General features: G+C 47.6%; 1 protein-coding gene across 2 annotated transcripts in view; it reads right to left on the bottom strand.

Annotated features, from left to right (window-relative positions):
• Positions 1 to 12,189, bottom strand: part of ttc6 (tetratricopeptide repeat domain 6) — a 649,897-nt gene that overhangs the window by 384,708 nt on the left and 253,000 nt on the right. For both annotated transcript variants that reach the window (XM_086003340.1, XM_086003341.1), the window contains exon 8: positions 6,939 to 7,052. In XM_086003340.1, the coding sequence (XP_085859466.1) occupies positions 6,939 to 7,052 (114 nt within the window). The remainder of the gene's footprint in view (positions 1 to 6,938; positions 7,053 to 12,189) is intronic.

Raw genomic sequence — 12,189 nt, 5'->3', positions numbered from 1 at the left:
AGATGTCAGGAGGTGGTTCTTTTCCCAGAGAATAGTGGACCACTGGAACAGGCTGCCGTCTCGTGGGGTGAATGCTGATTCGCTGAATTCCTTCAAGCGAGAGCTGGATTTGTTTCTGGCTGGGGCGGAGATCACCTCTTACAGAAGGTAGGTACTGCAGGGAGTTCAGGGTCAGAGTGATCTACTGAACTAGTTTTGATCGCCTAGATGGGTCAGAGAGGAACTTCCCAGATTTCTTTTCCCCAAATTGGCCTGTTTTTTTAAAATATCTGGTTCTTTTGTCCCTCCCAGGAGATCACATGGTTACGGAGTGTGTATGTTGTGATACACAAGGTATCGTAATTGTGTGGGACAGAGGGTCTTTAACTGTCCGTCATTGTTCGTATGTTGTTTGTATGTTTGTAAAAGGAGGGATCAGACAGGGGGGACATGCAAGGCAGACTAAGTTTGGTTTAGATTGCATTTGCGGAAATGCACGGAGCGTGGTAAATAAGGTTGGTGAGCTGCAGGCCCAAGTAGCCACATGGGATTATGATATAGTGGCAATAATGGAGACCTGGCTCAAACAAGGGGAGGAATGGGCACTTAATATTCCTGGCTACAATGTATTCAGGAAAGATAGGAAAGGAAAATAGGAGGGGGTGGCAGTATTGATCAAAAATACTGTTATAGCACTAGAAAGTGGTGATTTATTTGAGGGTTCAAAGACAGAATCTATTTGGTTAAAATTAAGGAACAATAGAGGAGATATTACACTGCTGGATGTGTACTATAGGCCACCAAACAGTGGGAAGGAGATAGAGGAACGCAAGCAAATTGCAGAAAGATGCAAGAACTTTAGAGCAGTGATAATGGGGGACTTCAATTATCCTAATATAGACTGGGAAAGTAACAGTATAAAGGGCAAAGAGGGGGAGAAATTCCTGAAATTCCTGAAATGTGTAGAAGAGAACTTTCTTGATCAATATGCTTCATGCCAAACGAGGAAGGAAGCAGTGCTGGATCTAGTTCTGGGGAATAAAGTGAGGCAAGTTGAGTATGTTTCAATGGGAGAGCATTTGGGGAACAGTCATCACTATCATTAGATTTCAAGTAGTTATGGAAAAGGACAAGGAACAATCAACTGTGAAAATACTCTACTGAGGAGGGCTAATTTCAGTGAGTTGAAAAGGGATCTGGCCCAGGTGGATTGGAATCGAAGATTGGCGGGTAAAACATTAAATGAGCACTGGGAGGCCTTCAATGAGGAGATAGTTCAGGTACAGACTAGACACATTCCCAAAAGGGGGAAAGGTAGGGCATCCAAAGCTCGATGTAGTGGCGCTTCTTAGTTTCCAAACAGGCAGCCACTGAGCTGTGGGGCTTTTAACAACGAGTAGACGCGTGTCGAAATAAAACGTTCCCAAACGTAGCTTTGTCTTTTAAACTGTTTACTATAACACTTTACGAACAGAATTACAAAGCAAACACGTATAAACGAACACGGTCAAAAACTGTATTGCTCCAAACCTCACAACTTCTGCCTCCTTCAGCCACGTGGAGTTTAAACTGTAAAATGGCTGCATACCATGTGTGGCTTAGGGACTGTACCATTGTGGCAAGAATGAAGGGGGTGTCTCGGACTATACTACTGGAGCAAGAAAATAGGGGGTTTCTTAATACAATAAGTCAATCAGGTAAATTAACTGTATTATGCTATTTAACCAATATTTTAAAGTATTTTCTTAAGCTTTTATGGCTCTTACACTCGACCTCCCTGGATGACGAATGATATAGAAATTAAAATGAAACAGAAAAAGGAGGCTTATGATAAATGTTGGGTTCATAATTTAGTAGAGAACCAAGCTGAATACAAAAAGTACAGGGGAGAACTTAAAAAGGAACTAAGAGGGGCAAAGAGAGTGTATGAGAATAGATTAGCGAGTAAGATAAAAGGGAACTCAAAAGTCTTTTATAAACATAAATAGTAAAAGGGTAGTTGAAGAAAGGGTGGGGCCAATTAGGGACCAAAAAGAAGATCTTCTTGTGAAGGCATAGGGCATGGCTAAGGTACTAAATGAGTACTTTGCATCTGTCTTCACCAACAACAACAACAACTTGTATTTATATAGCACCTTTAACGTAGTAAAACGTCCCAAGGCGCTTCACAGGAGTATTTTAAGACACAAAATTTGACACCGAGTCACATAAGGAGAAATTAGGGCAGGTGACCAAAAGCTTAGTCAAAGAGGTAGGTTTAAGGTGCATCTTAAAGGAGGAAAGAGAGGTAGTGAGGCAGACAGGTTTAGGCAGGGAATTCAAGCTTAGGGCCCAGGCAACAGAAGGCACGGCCACCAATGGTTGAGCGATTATAATCAGCTCAAGAGGGCAGAATTAGAGGAGCACAGATATCTTGGGGGGTTGTGGGGCTGGAGGAGATTACAGAGATAGGGAGGGGCGAGGCCATGGAGAGATTTGTAAACAAGGATGAGAATTTTGAAATCAAGGCGTTGCTTAACCGGGAGCCAATATAGGTCAGGGGTGATGGGTGAACGGGACTAAAGAAGTGAATGCTGCCAATGTCACAGAAAAGGAAGAGGTAGTAGAGAAATTGGATAGGATAAAAATAAAGAGGAAATACTTAAAAGTTTGGCAGCAGATAAGGTAGAAAAGTCATCCGGTCCAGATGGGATTCATCCTAGGTTGCTCAGGGAAGTAAGGGTGGAAATTGTAGAGGCTCAGGCCACAATCTTCGATTCCTCCTTAGATATGGGAGTGGTGCCAGAGGACTGGAGATTGCAAATGTTGCACCCTTGTTCAAAAAAGGGGAGAGGGATAAACCCGGCAACTACAGGTCAGTCAGCCTAACATCGGCGGTGGGGAACCTGTCAGAGACATTAATCCTGGACAAAATTAATTAGCACTTGGAAAAATATGGCTTAATAAATGAAAGCTAGCACGGATTTGTTAAAGGCAAATCATGTTTGACTAACTTGATTGAGTTCTTTGAAGAAGTAACAGAGAGGGTTGATGAGGATAGTGCAGTTGATGTGTATATGAACTTTCAAAAGGCATTTGATAAAGTACCACATAATAGACTTGTAGACATGGGATTAAAGGGGAGGCGGTTGCATGAATATGAAATTGGCTAACGGGCAGAAAGTAGGCAGTAGTGGTGAATGGTTGTTTTTCAAACTGGAGGGCAGTGTGCAGTGGTGTCTCCCAGGGGTTGGTATTAGGACCACTGCTCTTTTTGATATATATTAATTTGGGTATACCTGACATAATTTCAAGGTTTGCAGATGACACAAAACTCAGAAATTTAGTAAATAGTGAGGAGGATATTAACAGACTGGTGAAATGGAGAGACACATGATACATGAAATTTAATGCAGAGAAGTAACGTCATTCATTTTGGTAGGAAGAATGAGGAGAGGCAATATAAACTAAATAGTACAGTTTTAAAGGGGGTGCAGAAACAGAGACCTGGGGGTATATGTACACAAATCTTCGAAGATGGAAGGACAAGTTGAGAGGGCTGTTAAAAAAGCATAGGGGATCTTTCAGATCATTGGGACAGTCAGCACAGATTTGTTAAGGGAAGGTTGTGTCTGACTAACTTGATTGCATTTTTTGAGGAGTTAACAAGGAGGGTCAATGAGGGTAGCACATTTGATGTAGTCTACATGGATTTTAATGAGGCTTTTGACAAGTTCTCACTTGGCAGATTGGTCAGAAAAGTAAAAGCTCATGGGATCCAAGGGAAAATGGCAAGTTGGATCCAAAATTGGCTCAGTGGCAGGAAGCAAAGGGTAATGGTCGATGGGTGTTATTGGGACTGGAAGGCTGTTTCCAGTGGGGTTCCACAGGGCTCAGTGTTAGGTCCCTTGCTTTTTGTAGTACCTGTATATATCAATGATTTAGACTTCAATGTAGGGGGCATGATTAAGAAGTTTGCAGATGATACAAAAATTGGCCGTGTGGTTGATGGTGAGGAAGGAAGCTGTAGACTGCAGGAAGATATCAATGGACTGGTCAGGTGGGTAGAAAAGTGGCAAATGGAATTCAATCAGGAGAAGTGTGAGGTAATGCATTTGGGGAGGGCTAACAAGACAAGGGAATACACAATATATGGTAGGATACAGAGAAATGTAGAGGAACAGAGGGATCGGCGTGCATGTCCACAGATCCCTGAAGGTAGCAGGACAGGTAGATAAGGTGATTAAGAAGGATGCTTGCCTTTATTAGCCGAGACATAGAATATAAGAGCAGGGAGGTTACACTAGAACTGTATAAAACACTAGTTAGGCCACAGCTGGAGTACTGCACACAGTTCTGATCACCACATTACAGAAAAGATGTGATTGCACTAGAGAGGGTACAGAGGAGATGTACAAGGATGTTGCCAGGACTGGAGAATTTTAGCAATGAGGAAAGATTGGATAGGCTGGGGTTGTTTTCTTTGGAACAGAGGAGGCTGAGGGGAGATTTAATTGAGGTGTATAACATTATGAGGGGCCTAGATAGAGTGCATAGGAAGGACACACCTCCCTTAGCAGAGAGGTCAATAACCAGGAGACATAGATTTAAAGTAATTGGCAGAAGAATGAGAGGTGATTTGAGGAGAAATATTTTCACCCAGAGAGTAGTGGGGGTCTGGAACCCACTGCTTGAACGGGTGGTAGAGGCAGAAATCCTCCTCGCATTTAAAAAGTACTTGGATATGCACTTGAAGTGGCGTAACCTACAAGGCTACGGACCAAGAGCTGGAAAGTGGGATTAGGCTGGATAACTCTTTTTCGGCTGGCAGACATGGTGGGCCAAATGGCCTCCTTTTATATTATACTAGCTGGGGTGAGCCCGGCGTTGCCGAGGCTTTTTCGAGGGCATGTTGTTGTTGGAAGAGAGAGAGAGAGCGACTGGGGGGGTGGGGGGGCGGCAGAGAGAGACTGGGGGGGGGGGGAACAGAGAGAGACTGGGGGGGGAACAGAGAGAGACTGGGGGGGGGGAACAGAGAGAGACTGGGGGGAGGGGGGAACAGAGAGAGACGGGGGGAAGAGAGAGAGACTGGGGGGGGGGAACAGAGAAGCTCTCCCCCCCGCCCCCGCGATTTCCCGAGGCTCTCCCCCCCCCCCCCCGCGATTTCCCGAGGCTCTCCCACCCCCCCGCGATTTCCCGAGGCTCTCCCCCACGCGATTTCCCGAGGCTCTCCCCCCCCCCCCCCGCGATTTCCCGAGGCTCTCCCCCCCCCCCGCGATTTCCCGAGGCTCTCCCCCCCCCGCGATTTCCCGAGGCTCTCCCCCCCCCCCCCCGCGATTTCCCTAGGCTCTCCCCCCCCCCGCGATTTCCCGAGGCTCGCCCCCCCCGCGATCTCCCGAGGCTGTGTGCTGGCGTCACGGAGGCCGTGCGCATGCGTGCCGGCGTCAAGGCGGCTGCGCAACTGGCGGCCTCTTCATTTTTTTTAAACTCATGCGTGCTGGCGTCACGGGGTGGCGGGCCGTGCGCATGCGTGGTTTCAAGACCGCCAGCGTGCCCCGTTGCCGGGGTAACGGGGGCCGTGCGAATGCGTGCCGTCGTCAAGGCGGCCGCGCAACTGGCGGCCTCTTCTTTTTTTTTTAAACTCATCTTTCGTCGAGTAAGAGGAGATTAAATAAATAGAGAGCAGCAAATGAGGAGGAGGGAGTAGGAGTCGCTCGGTAGGCCCATGCAAGAAGGACGGTAGATGTGAATAGGAGGCAGGGCTCGGCTGCCGGTTAACTAAGTGGCCCCTCGGGTCGGACGCAGGCCTGGTCTCGAACGAGGAGCCAACTGCCCCGCCCACCGCGTGCGCATTTGCTAAACACAATTTAAAACACAAATAAATTGTTATTTAATTCCCTAACACATCATTAAAATATTTACCTTAGTTCCCTAACACACAGAAAGTGTGGGGGAAAAAATCGTGAAAAATCAAGATGGCGGCCACTCACCTCGGTTCAGAAGGATAAGGCCCGCCCACACACGCACCGATTGGTCGACCGGTCAGGTCACCGAAGCGTAGGATTGGTCAATCGTCGAGTCACTCGACACTCAACTGTAGGATGGCACGCGCCAGGAACCCGCCGTCCGATTGGTCGACCTCGATGTCACACGGTCGCTAATGAGATGCTAATGAGCGGAACGCTGAACGTTTTTCGGATACCGCGGGCGGGATTTTTGTCCGGCCGAAACGTAAATACGCCTATGATCGGTCCGGAATCGCAAGCTTTCTTTTGAGGCGACGCGCGCGTCGGTACGCTCTGTAACTTTCAAACGTATAGAACACAGACAGACAGACATCGGGACAGACAGACAGAAGAGCCGCTTTAAATATATATAGATAAACATCTATGATTCTTTGATTTGGCATTAAAAATACAGGCATAGAGTACAAAAGGAAGGAAGTTATGCTAAACCTTTATAAAACACTGGTTAGGCCTCAGCTGGAGTATTGTGTTCAATTCTGGGCACCACACTTTAGGAAGGATGCCAAGACCATAGAGAGGGTGCAGAGGAGATTTACTACAATGGTACCAGGGATAAAAGACATCAATTACGCGGTTGTGCCCTGAGCTGCCTAGGTCCTAAGTTCTGGAGTTCCCTCCCAAAATCTCTCCGTCTCTCCACTTCTCTTTCCTCCTTTAAGACACTCCTTAAAACCTACCTCTTCAACCAAGCTTTTGGACATCTGCCTTAACATCTTCATATATGGCTCGGTGTCAATCCTTGTTTTCTTTTTGATAACACTCCTGTGACGTGCATTGGGATGTTTTATATTACAATAAAGGCACTATATAAATATAGGTTGTTGTTGGAATAAGATTAGCTGTTCTTTTTCAGGTTATTAATTTACTGAACATCAGACAGATGTACATTTTTCACTGGTATGAACATAGCAATCAGAATACAATTTTTGAAAATGAACATATTTTTCTTATTACCGGTTCCATTTGTAACTTTGGGAATAGGATTTCCTGCATATACGAAATAGGAACTGCGAACTTAGGAAGTGCTGGTGTCCAAAACAGCTTTGTTGCATCTTTGTGAATTTGCATCTGGTCAAAACAAATATAAAATTAATTACATTTCCATGCAAAGAAAACTACTAAAAAACAGTTATCATGCAAAGAATGTCAGTGATAAAAGATGTATCAAAATGGTGAAAATTCTTTCTTTTACTTAGTTGGAACATCAGAGGATTTCACAGTAAAATCAATTGTTCGGTACACAATGAAGCAGACCAAATGCTCATTTTCCTCCATCCTGACCTGTAGTTTCTCCCACATCTCTCCACTTAATTTCCTCACTAAGGTCATCTCTTTTGGGACCGATCTCCTCCTCCCTTGGTCCTCTTACCTCTCAGCGCTTGACCAGTCCGTTAACATACCTTGCCCCAATGCTCACTGATATCATTAGTGACCCTCCTTTCCATAAACACCATTCCGCTCCTCTTGAAAACTTCCTCTTGAAAACTTTGGGTACTTCCCCTCTCCTCAAGAAGCCCACACTTAACCTGTTCATCACAGATCACACAGAATCTACAGTGCAGATAGAGGCCATTTCGGCCCATCGAGCCTGCACCGACACATATCCCACCCTATCCCCGTAACCCCACGTATTTAATCCCCTAACACTAAGGGTCAATTTATCATAGCCAAATCAACCTAACCTGCACATCTTTGGACATCCTCTTCAACTACCACCCTATAGCTAATTATTTCTTCCTCTCCAACATCTTCAAATGCTCATCACCAGCCCTCTTTGTATCCGCCTCTTCTACAAGGAACAAAGGGGGCTAAATTGGCAATCTGCCCATGCCTGTTGAAAGTAATACAGGCAGCATGCAAAATTCATGCTGCCTGCTCATTAACATGATTGCAGCACTGAGCCAAGCGCTACACGCGCTGCTGGTCGGCTCAGCGCTCAGCAGGAGGCCCAATATCGTGGGAAGTCTGCTCTCTATTAAAAGGTTGCCTGCAGAGTGGAACACTGTCTGCACTTCTTAAAAGGGAGGTGCTTTGTGAAAGAAGTACCTCATTCTGACTGGAGCTACGCAAAGGGGAGAGAAAGGGCACCTCGGTTCTCGGGCGCAGCACTGGAGGCCTTGGTGCAGCGGGTCTATTGGAGGAGACAGGTCCTCTACCCACAGGGGACCAGGAGGCCTTCGAGACACACTGTTCGAAGGCAGTGGCAGGAGATCGCCAAAGCGATCAGTTCCACCAGTCAGTCCCCCAGGACCTGGATCCAGTGACAAAAGAAGTTTAATAACCTCACATGAATGGTCAAGGTGAGTGAATGCATCTTCAAATGTCACATCCCACCAGCAGCACCAATAGCTTCACAAACTGCTCAATGGACCACACACCTGTCACTCACCTACCAACAATCTCTAGCAATCACGACTCATATCTCAATCATAGCTTCACCTCACCCTCACACACTTACCACTATTGCAAGCCTCACAAGCACATCTCACACCTTGCACACAATGCCAGCTATTCAGCCACGACAGTCACATCACCCAAGCATATTGCACCAAACTCACTGACACACTTCCCTTTCTCTTGCAGGCCAAGGTGGCACATAACTGGCGTGAGCAGGAGCTAACAGGCAGGGGGCGAGCATGGCTAAAGAACCTGACCCAGCTGAAGGAGACAGTTCTAGATATAATTGGAGGGGCCATCACTGTGGCCGTGGCAATCGGCGAAGTTGAAAGCATTGATGATGATGGTATGCTCATACCTAATTCTTCTTCTCACATCGTACTTCCCCCTCAGCCCACAATCTCTTCTCACTTACAAGCTGCTGATGGTGTAAGCATGCATATCTTGCTTTCCCCCCCTCCCCTCATCACAATCCAACCCTTGTGACTTTCTCCTTTCAGATGCCTAAGAACTACCACCAGCCCAGCCTGTGCAGGAAGAAGTACAGGAGGCGAGTGATAGAGAAGAAGAAACACCGTCACTCAATCTGACACTCCCAGGCATCAGCTCAGAAAATGGTACTGCGCGAACTTTAGAGGGTAATATAGAGGCGGGATCTGCATGTGGTGAGTCACCAGGCACAAATGGGCTGCAGCCAGGTCAGGGGGAAAGGGTAGCACAGGTGCCAGCTCCCCGGAGGGCGAGGTTGCACATGAGTTCTGCTGCAGAAAACTCAGATGAGGGCTTCGATGGGGCAGCCTTCAGAAGAAGGGTGATGGGCATGCACACAGAAATGCTTGGTGCAATGGCAGACCTGTCAAGGAGCATGGAGGTGTCCCGATCCAACCTTGCACAGGGCTTTGTGTGGAGCGTGGAGCCCATGATTTCCAGGATGGAAGTGATGGGCAACTCCATTAGAGGACTTGTGGACCCAACCATGATGCTGGGCGTGATGGGCGATGTCACAGCTTCCATTGTAGCACAAGCGGAAGCGACCCAATGTCTGAGTGCCGCAGTGGAAGCTCAGACTTCTGTCATGCAGGCTCAGCTTGCCGTCACGCAAACTCAGATTGCTGCCATCGTAGCTGCGTTTACGAGTGCAGAAAGGGGCTTGCAAGTTGTTGCAGAAGTCCAGCAATCTGTGCTCCAACAAATGGCTAGGAATGCTGAGGTGCCGTCCCGGGGGAGTGGCAGTGGCTCCTTGGAGCTCGAGCCTGCTGTCCTCTCTCAGGCTGACAGCATTCGTCCTCCCACCACTGCCACTCAGCCAGTGCCATTGCAGTTTTAAAAAATTTGTTTATGGGATGTGGGCGTCGCTTTCAAGGCCAGCATTTATTGCCCATCCCTAATTGCCGTTGAGAGGGTGGTGGTCAGCTTCCTTCTTGAACCGCTGCAGTCCGTGTGGTTACTGTCAGCCAGCCAGCCAAGGCTGCTGCCACCCATGCTGAGGTGGTGCAGTCTACAGCCGGGCCATCTAGGCCCAGAGATGCTCAAGGTCATCCTGCAAAGCCATCTGCAGTTTCCCCCAAGGAAAGTCAGCAGCCTTCCACCAGCCATGCTGTAGCCACTGGGGTAGCACTTTGTAGAAGGACTAGAGTAGGTAAAGGCACACGAAAGACAGACATTACGGGAATGCACAAGGGCGATTAGTTGATTTTGTAATGTAATATTGGAATTAATCGTTTATAAATTATGTTTGGAATGTTTGTTTTGTGGTGGCTTTCATTTCAGCATTGATTTCCAAGAGGACCATATGATGTTCCATGACAGAGAGATGGGAAGGTGGGGAAGTGTCAAGCAACGGGGATCTGTGATTTCATTCAGGGGAAGCGGCATCTGATGATGCGCTCACAGACAGCCCATCCAGACGGAGCTTTGCAGGCTGCCTCCTCCCTTCTGCCTCCTCCTCCTCTTCATCCTCCTCTTCCTCCTCCTGAGGTGGTTGCGGAACCCATGGAGGCAAGGACTGTGCATTCATGATGACCAAGTTGTGGAGTATTCAGCAGAACACCACTAATTAGGACACCCGCTCCGGTGAGTACTAGCGAGCTCCTCCCGAGCACTCAAGGCAGGGGAACCATTGCTTGAGCACCCCGATGGTCTGCTTGATGAAACTCCTCGTGGCAATATGGCTGTTATCATATGATTGCTGGCCATGAGTGGTGGGGTTGTGAGGGGAGTCATCAGCTAGGTGTAGAGTGAGTAGCCCTTGTTGCTGAGCAGCCACCCTCAGGTTCGATGTGGTGGCTAGAAGATTGTTGGCACAGCGGACTGGCCCAGGATGAAGGCATCATGACTGCTGCCATGATACCGGGCATTCACCATCGTGATGCGTCGGGCGTGGTCGCACAACAACTGCACATTAAGTGAGTGGTAGCCTTTGAGGTTATAGTACATCTCAGCATTGATATGCAGCGCCCGCAAAACCATTTGTGTGCAGTCGATGGCGCCCTGCACCATGGGGAAGCCTGATATCTTGACAAAATCACATGTGTGCTCCTCTTGCTTCTCTCTGTTTAGAGAGGAGACAATTAAATCCCTTCTCCTAGAGTACTGAGCCTCTGTGACCTCCTCGATGCAGTGATGGACAACAAATTGCAGGGTGGTTGTTATGTCACCTGTTCCAGCCTGGAAGGATCTGCTGTCGGATAAATTCAGGGATACAGTCACCTAGAGGACCACTCGCAGAGACATCATTACCCTGCTCTGAGGCTGCAGGTCTGGTTCCAAGTGGTGGCAGAGTTCTGTGACTACCTCCTTGGTGAAGGGAAACAGCCGAAATTACTGCTCCTGGCTTAGGTGCAGGTAGGAGAAGTGCTCCCTGAAGATCCTAGGTGGGTAAGGCCTCCTGCTGAGAGCGTTCCGCCTCCCTCTGCGAGCAGCTTGTCTTATTTGCTGCTTCTGCTCCATCACTCTGTCATACTGCAGCGTGAGTGGGACTGCAAGTAGAGCCCCCATGGTGAGAAACTTTCAAATGTTGGTGTTCAGAGAGATTTGGGTGTCCTCGTGCAAGAAACACAGAAAGTTAGCATGCACATACAGCAAGCAATAAGGAAGGCAACTGGCATGTTGGCCTTTACTGCAAGAGGGTCGGAGTATAAGAGTAAGGAAGTCTTGCTACAATTATACAGGGACCTTGGTGAGACCACACCTGGAGTACTGTGCATAGTTTTGGTCTCCTTGTCTAAGTAGGATATACTTGCCTTGGAGGCGGTGCAACAAACATTCACGAGATTGATTCCTGGGATGAGAGGGCTGACCTGGGATGAGAGGGCTGTCCTATGATGAGAGGTTGTGTAGAATGGGCCTATACTCTCTGGAGTTTAGAAGAATGAGAGGTGATCTCATTGAAACATACAAGATTCTGAAAGGGATTGACAGGGTAGATGCTGAGAGGTTGTTTCCCCTGGCTGGAGTGGGTAGAACTAGGGGGCATAGTCTCAGGATAAGGGGTAGGCCATTTAAGACTGAGATGGAGGAGGAATTTCTTCACTCAGAGGATTGTGAATCTTTGGAATTCTCTGCCACAGAGGGCTGTGAATGCTGAGTCTTTGAGTATATTCAAGGCTGAGATAGATAGATTTTTGGACTCTAGGGGAATCAAGGGATATGGAGATAATAAGAACATAAGAACATAAGAAATAGGAGCAGGAGTAGGCCAATCGGCCCCTCGAGCCTGCTCCGCCATTCAATAAGATCATGGCTGATCTGATCCTAACCGCCAATCCACTATCACAGAACCATCTCCTGAATTTAACAGAATTAGACA

The sequence above is a fragment of the Somniosus microcephalus genome, chromosome 12, assembly GCF_052327205.1.
Source record: "Somniosus microcephalus isolate GS21.2 chromosome 12, FLI_Smic_1.0, whole genome shotgun sequence".
Lineage (NCBI taxonomy): Eukaryota > Metazoa > Chordata > Chondrichthyes > Squaliformes > Somniosidae > Somniosus > Somniosus microcephalus.
The sequence above is the reverse complement of the archived record's forward strand: the minus strand, read 5'-3'. Positions and strand labels throughout refer to the sequence as shown.